This window comes from Varroa jacobsoni, unplaced genomic scaffold (genome assembly GCF_002532875.2).
Source record: "Varroa jacobsoni isolate VJ856 unplaced genomic scaffold, vjacob_1.0 scaffold_998, whole genome shotgun sequence".
NCBI classification, from domain to species: domain Eukaryota; kingdom Metazoa; phylum Arthropoda; class Arachnida; order Mesostigmata; family Varroidae; genus Varroa; species Varroa jacobsoni.
Window position 1 is genome coordinate 118,678 of NW_019213900.1, and position 19,114 is coordinate 137,791.

General features: G+C 39.5%; 1 protein-coding gene across 4 annotated transcripts in view; it reads right to left on the reverse strand.

The window, feature by feature from the left end:
- Nucleotides 1-1,205: 1,205 nt before the first annotated feature.
- LOC111265701 (PDF receptor) overlaps nt 1,206-19,114 on the reverse strand; it is a 78,518-nt gene continuing 60,609 nt past the window's right edge. For 2 of the 4 annotated variants that reach the window (XM_022842586.2, XM_086970590.1), the window contains 3 exons: nt 14,414-14,552; nt 7,857-7,898; nt 1,208-2,105 (listed from right to left, as the gene is read on the reverse strand). In XM_022842586.2, coding sequence (XP_022698321.1) covers nt 1,857-2,105; nt 7,857-7,898; nt 14,414-14,552 — 430 coding nt within the window. In that variant the 3' untranslated portion in view covers nt 1,208-1,856. Of the gene's footprint in view, nt 2,106-7,856; nt 7,899-14,413; nt 14,553-19,114 lie in introns of all 4 variants that reach the window. The other 2 variants (XM_022842584.2, XM_022842585.2) reach the window with 2 other exon arrangements.

Genomic DNA, 19,114 nt, shown 5'->3' on the forward strand with positions numbered 1-19,114 from the left:
TAACGCTAGCTACCGTTGTGGTCTTGATAACGCTACAAAAGCCATGCGTCATCCGCAACTTATCATACGTGTACTTCTGAAAACGTCAACGACTTTTGAAGTATTCAGGATGAGCAGGGTAAGCGCAACGAGGTTAAGCCCCATCATCGATGATGATGATGATTTACTCTGGAGCTTTAGTTACTGTTTTGTGGACGGAACAGCGAGTTGAAAACAAAATTGCAAGCTAGGACTAAATAACAGTGCAAGCAAATTTACTGATATTGGTCCCCGCTTTACGCTGAAGTCTTTTTCAGCAATTTCAACTAATAGCGCAAAGCCACGAGCCAAGTAGAGCTCCCTTAGGAAACAGTCTGCCGGAAGATTTCCACTTCGGAAGGTATCATGTAGTTCTGAAATAGGCCCATGTGTTTTCAATGAAAAGTGCGATTGAAATAAACCAACCGATATAAACGAGTATTAACGAAAATCGCAGGAAACACACGGACACGAATATCCAGAAGTGTCTAATTGTGCGAATTAAGCTGCCAGTAGCCAATTCGTGTCCGGGCAGATTAAAATGAAACCTATATTATCGCATAGTAATTTCCTAAAGTATGTCAAATAAGATTTTACTAAGTAGATCAAAATTAGGATATCAGGCTAAAACAACCGCCCGTTTTTCATAGGCCGTTTCGACTGATGTAGGCTGATGTTAGATAGGCACGCTTTCGCTACTTATAGTAAGTAAAGTTCAGAATACACCAATCGATCTAGTATTCGATTTGACGGAAAAGATATTTATGTCGGCTGACCACTCGTAATGAGTGGCTATACGCTTCTTGAGAGGGAAGACCTGAAAGCAATGATGGAAGTACAAATTACTTCCTTACAAACTTAGCGATCCTTTCAAAGCCAGCCAGTTTTTCTAGCATGAGTTCTTTTTTTTTTTTCTCTGACTAAGTATCCAAGTCGATATCAAATTTTATTGCAGGTAATGGAAACAAGGAATTAAGCTAAGGTTACTTACTTGGCTTCCCTTTAGCACTATTCTGCCTTTAACCTTTAGATGTAACGTACTGTCCAAAACTTTCATGGATACATTAGGTCTCTTATTAAGTTAGTAATAAATAAACCATTAGCTAGTAATCGGGAAGAACGAGCCCCCAGATCGACGAAGCGATAACCTCTCTCTGTGTCTATGAAGGAAGATGCCGTCAGTGAAGTTGGTGTTAGCTTAATTCATTTTAATGAATTGTACAATGAAATATTCTGAATATGTTGAATTAGTACTATTTATTGTCATTATTAAAGAGCTGTCACATACTGCTTCGCATCTCGTCAAACTTTTCGTCCTATTTGAAATTCCGAGCTCCTTTGGAGAAATCTTATGCTTCCACCCATGAGAACATCCAGGCCATTTGCGATCAACGACAATAATATGTTTATAATCTTACTACGATAGGAGGACTCAATCATTCGTCATTCTGCACAGTGTGCTCGATTTCCTTTATTTTTTGCCATATCATATGCAGTTATACATTTATTTATCAAGTAGAAATTTATATGGCTGTACATTAGAATCACGTTCGGCAAGACAGTTTTTTTTTTTTAAATTTATCTTGTCCATAAATCAGATGGCGCTAACGCTGCTGCCTAACAAATATATATGTATATATGTATATATATACATATACAAATTACTTCGATGCTAATTGAAACCGATCAGCGTCGTTACTATTTAAAGTAGTAAAATGATTTGTGTATGGCTTAGTTCTACTTCCTCAGTTTCCTGTAACTTCCGTTCTACATCTCGTGGATCTCGCTCTACGATGCCTATAAGAATTTCGTCCACTGGTTAAAAAGGCAATTTAATTTTACACCGCAAAGGTATCCAACGATGGAGACGCCATAGATGACTCAAAGAGTAACTTCCCAGGCGTCTCTCCACCGGATGCAGTTAGATTAGTTGGACAAACCGTATGGTCCTTGGATTGTGAGGGATTAATTTGCTGACGCTGTGAGAAGCTGGGCGCGATGTGACGCCTTCCGGAGTATATAGATTTCCGATTAGGATTACGGCGTATGGCTGCCCGCAGATAGGCGTTGCGGAGTTGGGCCCGAACCTGAAACAAACGAGAGGAAAGGGCAGGTCTAAAAAGAAGTCTGCGAAGGCCGCCGTGCGCCCAAGTTTTTCCTGGCACAGGTTTGAGTTAGATGCCGATATTAGGGCCTAAGGTCCAAGTCACATAAAAGTAGGTTACAGAATGTTAGCGTTAGAACAAATAACACTAGTGTGTATTTCTTACCTCCAGGGTTTGTTACTAGTTTATTATTTCCTATATGTTAAATTCATGCCAATATCGAATCCGCAAGTGAAACATGCTGCAGGTTTGGCACTCGGCAATCTTGTTTATTGGATTCTTACTAACGTTGCACAACACGATATTTTAATTAGTTAACAAATAAATATTTATCGTACCTTTGCACGACGTGGCGCAACTGCACGATTAGGATAGATATTCTCAACAGCCAGTCGACCTTACCTACCTAACCAAGGCCTTATAAAATTCTCACAGATGCCGAACCACCATTACAGGACTTTCAATCCTAGAATGGCAGTTCGTTATTTCCACTCGAAAGAAGGGACAAGTTATTTAATGAAAATTAATTACGAATCGTAAAATGGTTTCTTTTTGCAGTACATAATTTTAAGGTACGCGAGAGTCGAGGGCTTTGAAGTGGGTCCTTTGCTTCATTAGTCGGTGCATTGTGTCTGTGGACCTATTTAAGACAGTAAGGCACCGACTATCGCGCATCAGACTTAGTGGACGGTTAACTTAAGACTTCTTTCCACTTGCTTTGATCACAATACGCTTTTCGCCTTTTCTCACCTCTGCGGATGAATAAAGCTGACCCTCTCACGTTGACTCATGCGAACGGCACATTCAAGCAGGAAACGGACGTAAACGGGACAAACTTACTTACGTACCACGAACAGGCCTAATGGCAGTGCATAAAACCGAGCTTTCTACCGTGCTCAGAACGTAAGATGCTCCCGAATGCAAACTATACGTTTCGAATTAGAAACGTACAGGTGTTTATGTATGTAGACGTACTTCTTTAGATGCGACTGTGCGTTAAAGGATACACATAGCTGTTTAAACTGCTGGCACCTTCTATATATATATATATATATATATATATATTCAAGCTGGTGGCAACTTCTGCTTTACAGATTTGTCCAGGCAAAAAGGTGAGTTGTAAGATACCACACGATACAAAAATGGTGAAATTTGAAGCAGTTCGGCTGCAGCATATTGTAACAGGGCGAACATTTTCGTTTTAAAGGCAAGGTCTCAGAAGCTTAATATTTTTCCCAACGGTGGGTATTTTACCGAAACTAGGAAAAGAATACAATACCCAGTCACTTTCGAGATCTACAGATTTAAAATACCAGCCTCTAGATACTTATTTAGGGTACGGGGAACGCGTTTCGATATCAAATGGAACCCACTAAGCAGATCCTACTATAGGCAGAGGTTGAACTTATAGGCAGTGCCTTGGAATATTCACTGCTTATTTCATCGACAACGAACAACAGATATGCATAGGTAGATTATTTGGGTCTATGTCGGAAGTCTAATTCAGACTGATCAATTCGATTGATAGTGACTAACACTATCTATTGGCCTTAAATCTTAGCATTAGTTCGATTTTTCCCCTTGTTACATTATTTCATAGTAATTTTCTTGTTGCCGCCATTGGCAGGACCGATCATTGTTCATTACTGTCCGCCAGAAGCGTTCAGTTTAAGGCCACCTAATTTATAGTGATGGTCAGACATAGCCTTTAGTGGATGAGACAGGTCACACCGCTGAAAATTACTAGCCGCCCTATCTGCAATCTCGTGGACCTGCTACTTTTCAAAATATACATATACGTAGGCTTAGTTTAAGTGAGACGACAAAATGAGCGCAAATGCTAACTACTCAGAGTTGGCCTATCGTTTAATGTGTTTCGAACGTATATAGTCTTTCCTCACTGGCTAAAGTCTTCCTAACGGCAAACTAAAACTTCTTCCGTGTGTCCAAGTGGGAAGCTCAAAGGTCATGACTGTAGTAGAAATCGATACATTCTCTAAGACATTTTTGCTCAATTTAAATTTTGCTCTGAAATAGTGCTGTAGTCCACCACAATAATATTACCGAAGGTCCTAGCCTTCATCAAACCTAGCTACGTAGATGCCTGAGAAGCCAAGGAACAGAGACTTTAGAAATTACTGAATATTTTGTGACTAGGTTTGACACACCAGGCCGAATGTATGTTTGCACATAAGATGCTGAGCTGATTAATGTTAGTTGATATTGGAATGATGAGAGAAGGGCAACTTGATAACACAATGATGATAATAATATTAATTATTATCGGGCTATTACAAGCGGATCCAGAGAACCTTAGAACTCGTTTACTAGTGGACCCCTTCTTTCGCTTAAGGCCATCTTGTCTAATGTCTTCACCTATCTTTGATGAATTTCCGCAGCTCTATAGCTTTTGGGAAATAAATCACTGAACACCGATCTTTAAGACTAAGATGCTTATCCTCCTAAACTAATTTTTTCCGGGGTAAACTCAAGTATTTTCTTCTTAGGACGTTCTAGAAAACCGGAATATTTACCAGCCGAAGCCCAAAAATTGTTCAGTTTTTAAATCGCTTGTGGCAGTGCAATATTATTAGTCATATGATGCCCTGTTTATGTTTTAATTAATAATCAGTTTTATGTCGGACGTGCATTTTTAGAACCAGCAAACTCTCGTATCTCTTCAAAACACAACTGTAATCTTACGTGTTTTATTTTCGATGGAGCAAATCGTGAAGAAAACCATAATTTTTCACCGTATTTTTCGACAAAATTTCGCGATCGAGCCTTGCTGATATTATAATACAAAAAGATGTTTTCTTCCGGTGGCATGTTTGCTACTATGTGGTAGGCCAGGACGCGGCAGCAGTGCTACTGAAGGTATCACTGGCGATTTATTGGCCTGCTGCCAGTGTACTCATGCGATAACCAACCGGTCATACATAATCATGTTTGGACGCTCTAACGGAACGTGAAATTCGTTCCAGCGGTTGCTTACGAACGAGAAAAACAAATTTTCGTCATCGTCACCCTCGCCCCCAGCACCTTCACTTGTATAACACCTGACCGCGAAACGGTTCCCTAAAAACGTTTGCTCGTTCGGCCTCTGTTCGGTATTCTCTGCTCTATATATCATCTGCGAGTTTTGACTGAGTAGAACTGGCCAACTGTTTACGAATTAACATGTTAATCCCGACATGTTCAACAAACGGAAATACCTATTTTGACAATATAAACATGATTTCTAGTACATTTGTCCAGTTGTGAAGTTCTGTTTGACTACTGAGTATCGATAGAATTGGTTCAGCTTCGAGGCACGAGATCCGAGTTCTTAACCCTAAGAATGCCTTTCATGAAGACATATTTGAATCTGAGGGTAATACTACCACTTTCGTTGACCTACTCTGAACAATTCGATGCGATCCTTCTTGGCATCTCCAGCTCGTTTGCGTGACGAAGGCTCCGCAAAACATTTTCCTTCATATTAAAAATCGGTGTTACAAATATCTTCAGTTGAAGGCTTTTTTACATCCGATTATCCTCTGAACAATAAAAGTATGTACATACAGCGATATTCCTGCTGCGTCTACTCTAGACTGACAGACAATCTGTTATTACTATTTTTTCTTTGTTCGATGTGTCCGCTTCGCTATAGCTCACAAACAAACATCACTAGTTTGTAAGAAAGTAGTTACAAATACGTGCGTATATTCATCGAACTGAATCGGCACTTTGACAATGCTGACAGTCAAAAAAAAGCGTCAAAAAGCGAAACATTCACTGAAAATTACAGGAAGTTCCATTCTTGCAGTGTTCTTGTTCGGCTTACGAAGCGCAATACTTCAAGCCTATGCACAACTTCAACATGAACGAGGGTCATTTCAACCATACGATTTTCGCGCTTCATGGATCGTCGAGTGTAACAGCAAGCATGCTCGCTTCACCACCCAGATGACCTCATCCATCTCTTTTCCCTGGATAAGGAACACACACTTGTCTTTTTCCAAATAAAACCTTATGAGCCACATACATATCCTATTGATTGCCTACATGAGGCAATATTGGAAAGGCGTTACGGCGAGGTGATGAAGCGAAATATTATATTTCTTATAAGCCAAAATAAATAATAGTTTTCCACTGGAACAGACCATGAGCACCACTGTGTCTTAACGCTTGAACGCACAACACTTTGTTGGTAAACTGAAACAACCAGGGTTTTAAATACACATTTATTGAGAACCCGCATTAAGTAAATTGATTTCGCGGAAAACCCCTACAGTCAGTAGCAGAGTTGCTTAAAAGCTTCCGCCTACCTTAGACTTCATAAGCTTACTGAAAGGAAACGCATACAAGATGGTAGTACTAATGGGAGCACGTTTACTCGACGACGCTTATCGCTTTTTTTTTCGTTAATTAAACATAGACACGAGAGGTTAACAGTGCTCCTAGTCTAGAGGAAGGGAACGCTGCATGCATTCTCACGGCCAAGCAAGACGGTCACACAATAGCGTGATCCGTCTCATTGGTACTGACGTCAACGTCGCAATTTAAAGCACTGAATTTCCGCCAAGGGTTTTTCTTGCCTGAAATGAAATTATCTACCCTGTGACGCTTCATCAATGAATTATGTTGAAGTAATGGACCCATATTTTGAGAGACAGTTCGTAACAATCCATGTTCAGTTACTGTCAGAATTTCGGTTTTCTACTGAAGCGTACTTCTCTACCACACAACAGTTTCAAGGCTCTTGCTCATCGAAACTCGGAAAAAGTGGTATCGTTCGATATCGGTATTAAAGAAAAACGCAAGAAGAACGTAATTGGCTACACCCCTGGCAATAGTGTTAGAAAACCGCAACAGATATTAACAGACAAAACTTCCGTAAAAACATCTCGAGGCCATGTTGGCTAAACAACTCTCAATAGGTTATTGTTTCTACTGCCATAAATAACATATACAAGCACTAAAATAGAGAACGCTACGTTACACTGAAGCAATTCTAGACGTACATATTGTGCTTGCTGGCAGGTTTATCAGCCCGCTACTGTTAAAGTCTGGTGTCTCTCAAGAATAAGAAAAAAATGAGTACCCATCCATATTTACAAGCTGGACGTGGTACCCATACTTAGAGACTTGTATACGGCGTAAAGTAAGTTCAGCACAGGACCAAGGGATATTTTCCTCAGTGAGCTGGTATAAGTGAAGATAGCACTTTTTTTCCATATTGCTTAAGTTTGTTCGCCGATATTAAAACATTTTGAGGATCCTCGCAGCTACGCTAGTTCTGTATTCTTTACTACCAGTTTATTTTTAAAAGGCATATTTTGCATGAAAGTAATTAAAGTTATCTCTTAATTTTACAATCGCTAATGAGTCGTTCGTCCATTAGCAATTATATTAATGATCACTAAAATAGAAATATTAACGTCTTGAGCTGAGGCATTTGATGGAAGCTTCATTCAGCCAGTAATTATGCACATGGGGTGCGTCCTATGGCCCTTATAATTAGCGCTCCGTATATAATCGTATAATACACCTCATGGAAGAACGCATGCTTTCTTGACTCAATCAATATATAGTTTCTTGAGCAAAAAAAGCAAGTTAATAAACGTTATTTGTTTTCAGAGTAACTTTTCCAGAGCGTCCACATTATCCTTACTATGTAAATTTTAGCAAAAAATCATTTATTTTTCATATGAAATCTGTACTGCCATGACTTGAAATGGTCCTACTTACCTCCGAGTTCATGAAGCAATGTATCACTGACACAAATGTTCCCTACAAAAAATAAAACTTCAGTCAGTACATAACAAAGGCTTCTTTAGGCTTATTGCATTTATGCATGCAGTACAATTACGCATCTTTAGATAAGCGTTTGATCTATCCAATTATTTTACGGAAAATTTTATTTGCAGAAGTCGCTGAAAAATCACCTGTCGTACTATTAACTTACAATGGTCTCCAGAAGTACTCAGCCATCCAGTTTGATCGGACATACCTACCTCAGTGATAAAGAAAATAATTACTCAAAAACAATATGCAATCATCGCGTGTTACTACGTTGACAAGATATATATTTTCATACAATGTACATATATATATATTGTTTTTTTCCGTGAAAGCCAAGCGTACTGCCTTTCAGAAATAGCACTGCAGAAATATTTGCACACCGCCAAATCTAAAATTTATTGATTGAATCCGTCCAGTTAGTTCGACATCAAAGCTTACACATTGTGACACAGGCAAAAATCTCGCACACAGGCTGGTCATTTCTTTTACGTTTCACAAAGATGGCAAAGAACTTTCCCATACGAACTAGTTATAATGGCCACTCAGCTGCAAACTCAGAGGTATATTTGAAGAACCAAGGAAAATAGCGGGAGTTCGCAATTTAACAGAAAAACATGCCTTAGGATTCCTGAGAAAAGGGCTAGATAGGCTAGTACTGGAGCCTTGAACCTTATCTTCGAACAGAATTACATATGACAGACGCTTCTTTTGATTCTCGGTATTTAGCTAAGACAGACTCGGCTGCTAGTGTTGCATACGAGCCGTCCGCATCGCTGCTTGCTATCTGCTTAGCATGCTTCTTATCACATACGTTTTGATTTTCGATGACTCCGATAACTACAGATCTACGGCTTATCGCATTATCGCAATTCGAGATAACATATTTTTTCCACTAGTTTTCCAGAGGTTTCGGTATCCTCACAACCAGTTAGTCTATGTATTCGTATAACAACTCTGAGCAGGACCGTCCAGTGTTGTGGTATCATGTAAAATGAATGTCCGAATTTTCGGCGATTGGATCGGTGAAAATATCGTATCTTTAGATTTCATTGCTGGTGTTAGGTAGGTTTGAAAATACGTTTTCTAGTTTCGTTCTACTTTTGTCATTCAAGCACATATATGTTTAGTAAAGTGCTCGGTATATGTAAGCGTGGCGAGCGGAGCTTTGATAACTTACCGCTAAAATAGATACCTACGATAGCAAATTTATTTACGCAATCTATCACACACGAGTGTGTATCTGTCCCAAATAGACAGGGCTATTTAACCTTTAAATCTCATACAGATAAAGCTTCGCTAGTTAAAGTCAAGCTTTAACTGCTAGAGCTGCTTGAACATAAGATACGTGCTCGTTTAAGCTACCCGCACACCTCTATTGCGTTACCCGTATCCAGTCACGTAGTCAGGAACTGGTTTGATATGCTTTATATTCATACTACTATATACTATTAACGATTTTAAAATGTCCTGCGTCCAGACAAGTTTTTACCACATTAATATACGTATAAGATGGCAATATGGGAACATCTCTATATACTATGAATACTGAGAATCTGCGTGCCATGAAAAATAGGATCGGCAGTTTAAAGGAGAAATGGTTAGCTTCATTTCATACGAGAGGATAAAATACTGAAGATATACTGGTCAGCGTACATAAGGCGCGTAAAGGTTGGAATAACAAATGGTCGGCTGCTGGTTCAGTTTGTTGCCTTTCGACACTTAAATTTAGACGACTCAAAAGGGTACATCTTCGATTGATTAATTTTTCTAGAGATGCCCAATTAAGAGGATGTATTTGCGCAGAAACTAAGTTTTCCGATGTGGGAGTATTGAGCTCTGCCAGTCAGCCACATATAATATAGTGAGTAGCCAGAACTACAGCTTTCCCTCGAAAATGAGTATCGGGTATTCAGGGCACGTTATTTCCTTGCGGTACATGGCTATGGATTAAGCAAAGCTTATTTTGCGATTTATTGAAATGATTAAAATTTTGTAAAATGTCTACTAGAAAACCTGCATGCGGTACGTTTACGTGTCGTGTACCAGTTCTTTTGTTTGCTTGATCATTTCCCTTGGAAAGAGTAGGAGAACTTATTTAGATATGTCTTGCGTACTTACTAAAAAAAAAAAATCGAGACTGATTGCGTTCTCCGAGTGCAAAGCAGGATGTGCTCTCTGTTGAATGGAAACCTATGGAGGTTTGGAAACCCTAGTAGGTAACCATAAGCCCGCTTTAGGTGTCTCCATCAGGGACTGACAGGGAAAGAATAGACTATATGCGCAATTATATTATATATGAGCTGTGTAATAACGACCGCCCAAATAATTTGTAATCCGAAGTAACAAGCAAGGGGTAAGCTTCTAAAATATTCGTGTAGCCGAGTCATATATGTTTCTTGTAGTTCCAGAGCGGATCCCTAGGGTCCGATTCTAGAAACTATGAGCAGTCGCCTAATCTGAATGAGTGAGGTAACTGGACATGAAACACCAAATTGTTTGATATGTTAACCACCTATTTAGGCCCTTCTACATTTATGTGTATCGGTCCAGTTGGCCATTGAACAATGCCACTGATGTTTTTTTGCTGACGGACGTAAGCGATACTTCCTGATCTGCACTTGTATATGACACGCGATCCACTTTAGCAGGGCATTGCATTTTGATCATTTTCGGAGTGGAGTTTGCACTGTTCGATCATAGTCGTTTACCCCCGATAATTATCATCAGTGCTTGCAAGCCGTTTATGAACGCCACCGATGCGATAGATGTCCCGTTATATCGCACACGGTTACAGACAAGTTTACCAGGAAGAGCCTCCAGTACTTACCTCGCGCTGTACTACCAAAAAGTTTTCTCCAGTAGTTACTCTTTAGGCTAATAAAAAGTTAGCTTGGTAATACGAACTTCAGAAGGTTAGTGGGGGGCTAAGTTTAGAGCAAACGAAGCTATTAGATCGGCCTTTAGCATATTTTCCAGAATGGAATAGAGTTCCATGTACAGTAGCGTTTATTTAGACCAAACTTCGATGCCAACATTTGGCTTAATTACAACCAATTAGTTTAATGTCCAAAAGACACTGAATATATTAGAAATTTCCGCAAGGCTAGACATCAGTGGCAGTGTGATTTGATTCTAAGTAATATTCTATAGAATAGTTAATGAACAGACCTGCAAGACCACTTGGCGGGACACAGGCGTCATATCGGTAGTTTCCATTCACAGTCAGGTCTTGGAGTTTCATCTTTAAAAGGCTAAGCAACATTGATTACCAAACGCGCCGATGCTCATACCGTCAATAAGTGCTCCTATGTCCGCTGCTACACACGGGCTGTAAAAAATCAACTGACTACTACTGGCTAAGTTACCCAACGTAAATGAAGAAAAATTTGCGATACGTACCTATTCGGGCTTTACCTGTACGATACGAATCTATTAGGGAACCGTAATTCATTAGTAGGAAAATTACATTTGATTGTATTAATAAAACACGTACCCGCTAAGTCCATGCGCAGTTCAAGTAGATCATAAAATGTTATCTGCGCATTAAGTTCTTTTAAAACTTAAACAGATAATGTCATTATAGCGCACAATTAGCCCCGAAATCATAAATTAGTAACCAAATCATGGAGTATCGGCCGATTACAGAATATTGATCTCAATACAATGTGAGGTACACTGCCCGACACGATGACATGCTTAAGACGCGTATGTCTCAATTCTAACTCAAAACATCCGGCGTTACCCGAGTCTCAATTTTATGCGGCCCAAATTAGCGCGAATCTGGATCGTTCTCCATAACGAAATAAACATATGTGTATAAGACATGATTTTCTATCAATCCCACCAAATGAACAAATCGCAGTACGGAACCCCCAAGCGCAGGCAAACGTTCGCAGAAATTCGCGTAATCCTGCCCGGCCGAACTCGATTGACCTTTATGTTTTGGAAACTTGCTTCGGTGTTACTTCCTTAATTTGTGGTGGGACGCCGTTAGCATCATGCGAAAGAAATCTTCGAATGGCGATTAGGGAAACTTCTTTCTAGAGAATCGACTATTTATTACAAAGTTCCATATTTTGTGTCGGGCAAGTTCGCACCGCTACTAACTTTTATTCCGTCGACTTCAAGCGACGTGATTTCTAATCGATACAAAAAAAAACTCCGTTTTGTATAATTCACGAGTATGTTGTTCCCTTTAGCAAATATGTTCCATGAGCCCAATCTCAGATAAGAGTTTTGTTGCGGTCTTCACAGTTAAATAAGCGGCCTATTTAATCAGCTCGCTTAAAAAGGAGCCGCGCGGGAGCGCGGCTCCTTTTTAAGCGCTATTTGTGGTAGAGAAATGCATAGAGTCATAAGCTACTATAAAATTGGGGATAGTAAATGTACACTTCGGACTATATTCGGCTGGTACCGGGGGTCGTGTATCCGTTTCGTTAGATTGGGTGAAGAGCGTGGCTTAACTGGCATTAGGGACGATGATACAGATCTCGGGACAGAGAAATAAAACGACGCCTGTCTGATGCACTAGTGCAGATCAGGACTGTCCTATTCAAAATGAAACTTGCTACTCGAATATGAAGAAGAAAAGTAAAATTTCTCCATATAAAATTAAATCGATTGTGACGGTTACCCTTGTTCGATCCGGCAGCAAAACCCAATATTTTCAAGTGGCACTCGGTAAGGTGCTAATACCAGCGCAATATTCGAATTTATAAAGGCCGATATATGAATATATATTTCTATATCGACAGCAGCATGACGTGTATGCAATTTCGCTCAAAAAAAAACAATGATAAGGAATTACCACCGGGAACGACGAGGTGTTTTCTATATAAGCTTGCTTTCCGACCGGGCAAGTCCTGCTAACGACTGCCTCTATTACGTATATGCCTACCGGTGACGCAAAAATGCAAACGATAAGTCTTGTTTAGGATAGCGCGATGCTGAATAGACAGCATATTAACTATGGAAGACCTCGAAATATTGGCGTCGACTTATTTACAGAACCCTTTTAGAACCACTGATTACCTTGAGATGATGCATTTGTTTCTACTAGCACATCTAACTGATTGGTCTGTCACACGGTGAATGCCTTACGTATATAGATAGATCTATGGTTCAGCCTTAACATTCCGCCCCTTATATCTTACTAATGTTAAAATATTATTTTCATAATATTAAAATAAAGCTAAACTATTGTTTGCTGAACTGTTTGAACTACAGTACGTAATTTATAAAATTTGTCCGTGTTTTCCTCCGTAACTTCCATGCATAGTCCACATAGGCGTCCCTTTTAAAATCGCAAAAAAATTGCGGTTGGAAACCTTTTGAAAATCACAAATTATTCACTAATCTATTCAGCGCTCCTAACGATAAGGGAATTTACGGCGTATCCGCTTATACTTCTGACTAATCTGGAAGAAGTCCTTGGGGGAAGCTGTTGTGTCGCCAGTCAACGAGATTCTCGGATGTAGCCGTTCAAGACTTGAGCTTTGCAACAGTATTATCTAATCTATTTTTCTAACCTGTTTTTGTATCACTTATAAATCAGTGATTCAGCAAGCAACATGTATTTGTACATATGTAAAATGGAAATTTTCGACGCAACGGCGCTGCAGACATCGGGCTAACTATTCTGACGATAATCAAAAAATAGTTATGTGGAATCAAACGTTTGGTTCATAAGAAAGGTCTCCCGACAAAATCCGAAACGCCTTACCCAACAGTGCTGCACATAACAATGGCTCTACAGAAAGTACCTGGTAAAGATAAAAGTAAACAAATATATAAGAAAGGCCTTTGTACAGAAGGGCCTAAGTCTATGTTTTCGGCCATTTTGAATGAAATTTCCTGCTTCTACGATTTAAAAAGTCCATCGGGAAACGCCGCAAGCTTTTTCTAGGTTGAAAGCAAATATACATACGGATAAAAGGGCTTAAGTAATTTTTATTTATTAGCTAAACCTATATTTTGGGTCTTTTTTATGTTTCCGACAATTTGATGACACGTCTCTGAAAATCCGTGACGTACAAAACGTACAAAAGACAATTTCGTACAAGACGACTCAAGTCTATCTCACTACATGTTTCTGTTGCAGAAACTTTTCAGATGGCAAGACCTGCCAAATCCAGCTTGAACGTGCAGTCCAGGTTCACCGGTAGTTGTAGCACAAAGAAAACTAATTAGTTCTATTATTTATTGTTGATATAAAAGGAGTCGGCTTTTTCATTTTAATCAAAGTTGACATAGACCGTTGTACACAAAATCTTCTTACACAGGAAAAACTTGACAGGGATCACGGTAGGGCGAGGTCAACGCGACCATTAGCACGTTGTTTTCATGTTGCAAAGTCGATTTTTTCTTGCCTAAGAATACCTGTCATACTCGGCTCATTAAGGGATCCGATCGTTTTGTATGTGCTTTATAAGTTGGGTTTCGCCAAGAAAAATTCATTTTCCTTTTCATTCAATGTACAAAGCTTGACAGTGAGGTTCACCTACCTGCGACGACTGTAGAAGCGCGTTGACAATCATATAGGTGTTCTTGAGCGTGACATCATTCTCGTGCGGATTAATACAAAACAGCAAATGCGTGATTCCCAACAAAGGAAACAGCAGAAGAGTAGCTTTTATTGCTTTCCTACATGTGAGAGATTAAAGAATTCACAGCAATCATCGGAATCATAGAAAACACGTTATTGACGGCGGTATTTTAAATGTATCTGACTTAAAGGCTCGCGTGAGGCAGGTCAGCTCTCCAATCGGCGTGAGCTTTGTTGTATGAAGTTTGCCTTGTTACTTAAATCCCTTATCTAACACCATTATGCTTCACGAAAGTCAGTGTCTTCCCGTGCAATTGGCTGTTTTCTTAAAATTACGAGTATCAAAAATTCCTCAGCCGAGGGCTTATTGCCAATTGCGTTTTTAAACATGTACTATTCTCTACTAAGGTTAAGCAGGCCTACAAAAAAGTTGTGCCCACACAAACTTGTAGCATGTATTCAATCAAGCAAAAATGCCCACAAGCTATAAATTCGATAGTGACAGAGCTTTCATGTGCAAATCTTATCGTTGTGTGCGAGAGTGTAGCTGCTTCAAGTATAAAAAAACTCGGCAAACCGTTCAAACAAATTCAGGGTTCGTCAAAATACTACATATAATTACAATATTCATGTGGCAAATTTTCAAAGGGAAAATAACATAGTTTAGGTGAAGGTGTTTGATTGATAAAGACGTTTAACTGAAATGAAACGTCTTGTCCTTCTTAGTAAGCATCCTTAAGCAATTGAGAATGTAATCATCATGAAAAACCAATGTGACTCTCTAATCGTACGTAGGAATACTTTTATATACTGAAGTATGAAAAAAATACTCTTGAAAGTAGACTCGGTGGTGGGAATCTGTCTTGGCAAGACTTTCCACATAATAAAGCTTTGACCATTAAAGCGGAGACGTCCAACATTATGGGAACAAAAACGCGGCTAATGGAAGGTCAGAACCGTTGTCACCAGTTGGATATTAAATTTTGTAAGGTCACAGGTGGGCGGAAAGAGATAATATAGGACTTTATCAATGTGGACAGAGAACAACTATTCATCCTAGGTAAAAAAAAAAAACATGCAAGACTGTTGAGCTTCAAAACAGAACTCATTGATTGAGAGGACTATTCAAGATCTAAAGGAAATACCGTGTAGAGGAACATATTCACTGAAGACACCACTTTCCACTGAGTAAATGAACATAGAAAATTTTATTTATTTTCTTTTTTGCTATGCATATTGATTCGTCTTCTAGCTCTAGAGGTAGTCGCTAATTTGGTGTTCTAGTTGCATCGAATGATAGGCCCCCATCTAAATGAGTATTTAGGGGTCGTAAATTTGATGACTTGCCAGCAAGCAGGAGCTAGAGAAACATCCGTATCAAATTCACCCCTGACGGGTCAAAAGTAAGTGAGAACAGGTTTCACTGCGTCAACCAGCCATTCCTTCATTTTGGGAAGGTCGAATCAGTGGCGGTGGTAATAAAATCCGAAATATTCGGTCTACCAAAAAGGGCGGGCATATTACAGCATCATGAATCAGTGCACGCAGATAATATATATTTGAAAAACAGAGAGACAATTTCAGTTGGCCGTTAGTGAGCAAACAGCCATCTTGAAGGTAGACTTGGGCCGTCTTTGCAGACTTCGAAGCTGCCTTTAATTCCGCCCCAAAAAATTTGGTAGCAAGCATCCTCGTTAAGTTCCTACGAATGTGCTCGATTTGACGACAGCGATACTTAGGAAAAATCGGGTCACAATTGATGATGCGGTTTCGGCTCTGACAGCATCCCCCAGGTCCAGAATAATAATTTGAGTCTTCTTCTTTTTGTACTCTCGCTTAATTGACTTTTCAGACAAGATATGTAGGCTCAGAAATAAGAAAAAGATTTTCCTCTACGCAGCCAATTTTGTCGCTGCCAAGCAATCGCATTCATGCGCAATGGAGCCAAAGAGCATTTCGCCTCTACGGAACTGAGACCGATAACCAAAGCAACGAGATTCAAAAGAGATGATAGAATTATTAGCTTGTGACACGTAACGTGCCGCAACTCGGACCGCCCGTTGATATACGTTGATCGATTCACTTACCTAAGGTTGTGATCACATATAACAGCTAAAGTTTCTTCCAGCATATTACTAAAATACGCGGAAAGACCTTAATAGGTTCGTCCTCGATGTTTAGCCCCCACTGATTATACCTCTCTCTGTGACATTTCAACCTAAAGTTGTGCCAGCCGCCTCGTACGGGCTAAGCTTAATTCAAATTGAATGGAATCTGGAAAATATCGAGCGTTTGAACCTAGGGTAAGCGTCGTTCCTCAAAAGAGCTTCAGGGCAACTGAGTTGACCACACAATTCGTAAGTCTATCTGTTCACCGAGAGCCTACATCGCCATTGCAACATATCGTCAATTACACCACTCCGGAAAAGCCTGGTAAAATAGGACCGAAAATTCTCTGAATTCTATCTATCAAACGGGAACCATGACGGACAAAGTGTAGACAACCTGGTAATGTGTGTCACGTCGCTCCCTGCTCGTAAGTTCTCTTCTGGGGCAGCCCAATCCAGTACTTGGCCAAAGAATGGAAGTATCATGGTGTATAATGTATATTGGTAGGTCCCAAGTAAGTAAGTAAGTAAATAAATCACACAGACGATAGACCTGTCATTTTATAGATTGTCTTACGACATTAGCTTTAGCGACTTGTATAGTATAGGATAACGTATAAAGCTTAGAATACCAACTTGTTGTATATAAAACAGATTGATTATAACTTTGACAACAATACGTGTCAACTGTTATCCACTACTTACCTTTGTCAAATAGCATTCCAAACACTTGTTTATGTATATGTACATTTACAACAAATCGCTTTACTATACGAGCCGCTAATGTTATAAGATGGTTCATAAAATGATCGTCCACGTAAGTTATTATACGCCATAATATTGCTACCCCTGGGAAAGGTGGGTAGGAAAATTTGACTAACCGGATAACAGTTGACACGTATTGCTATTTAAGTTATAGCCGATCTGTTCTACGAGTTCGAACGATATGTGTAAGTTAAACACAATAGATAAAGTTGACATCGGCAACCCATCACATCCTGAAGCCTGCCGAAAGACGGATAATTTCGTTTTTTTTTTTGCGCCATATTATGCGTTGAATGAAAGGCTAAAGCTTGAATAGGTATGGGTTTTTCTGGCATTTCACAGATCGTATAAAAAATGGAGGTAGGTGATCTGTCGTTGTCGTCTATCGAATTATTAAAAAATCGGATTCTTTTGAAGATTTGAAAGAAGAAGCTACAATATATCCGTTAAATATGTCGATCTAAATTGTCACGGGCAGGTCTCCTACATTAACGAGTAAGGAATCAATAGGACAGTAGCATATTAGCTGCTAGTTTTCCAAGTACCATACTCTCTGTGATTTACAGATGAAAATCCAAATATCGTACTGCTCGTCGAACCTCAAAATGCTAGCCATTGATATCGTAAACATTTACAAAACGTTGCGTTAATTTGTTACTAAATTACATTATAAGAAACCGCGCAGCTGCAAGTAACGTTTCTATGAGTCTCTTCTTAAGAATGTCTTTTCTTAGCAACTTCTATTGAATATATCTGTAATGTTGTTGTTGTTGTTGGTTTTAACAAAGTTGCTACGTGCAAAAAACCCTCAGCATAGGTCTAATATGTAGGCGGCGTTTATAAGGCCCTAAGAGCAGAAAATCTCCTCGAGCAGAGTTTTCTACATAATAAGAAATGTCCGCACATTCTGATCAGCGTCTCTGCGCTGATGAGAAAGCGAAGAAGGCAATTATGTATTGCCGGATAATATTGAGCAATGTTTTCCTGCCACCCCAGGAAGCCACCTCGTATCCAAAAGAGGCGATTTAAAATGTTACAGAGCAGCTTTTCCCAGTTATCCAGCCGATCAGTGCGTAGGGGTGATCATTGAGTTAAAAATAACCAAACGCCCCTTCTATTCCATGTAGGCAAAAGATTCGTTTGCTTTAGTTCATAATAAGCGTATCTAAAGTAAGCCCGTATTGTCCTCCGTGACGAGGTCGTCTCTGTTCAGTTATTCCAACAGCTGCCCTTGTTTTGCCATTGCACATGCCAGGGGTGTTAAATGTTTAGCATTTTGGTTATTTCAGTCACGTTAAAATGTGAGGTAATAATCGCATGATTGTTTCATGATCATGATGTTCTCTTTTTTGTCTCAGTGTATAATTCTTCTACCTTCATTGGTCTAAATAACATTATTATACTGCAGTGTAGGTCGGCTATTCAACGGGGAAGGCGAGTAATTTAGAGAAAATTGTTGAATGGCAGTTTAAAGTGATGTAGTTCGAGTTGTTGTTGACACTCGGTGACCTTCATCGTAGCCTAGTAGGTCACGTGTTTTCTGCTAATCTTGGGGACACGTGGTGATCTGGGTCTGAATTCGTGCGTCCTAACGACCGTGCCCAACTTGAAACGTCTAGTTGACGCTCGCTAGGCTCAATTAACTTCAAAGGTTCGCATCTAGCAAAAAATGTGTAAAATTCACAGTCTATTAAAGCGCATAGAACCGACGTTCTTGAACGGTTCCTTGGGAAGTTATGTTTTATACATTTAAGCGTTGCAAGCGACAGAAATCTTAGACGTAGTAG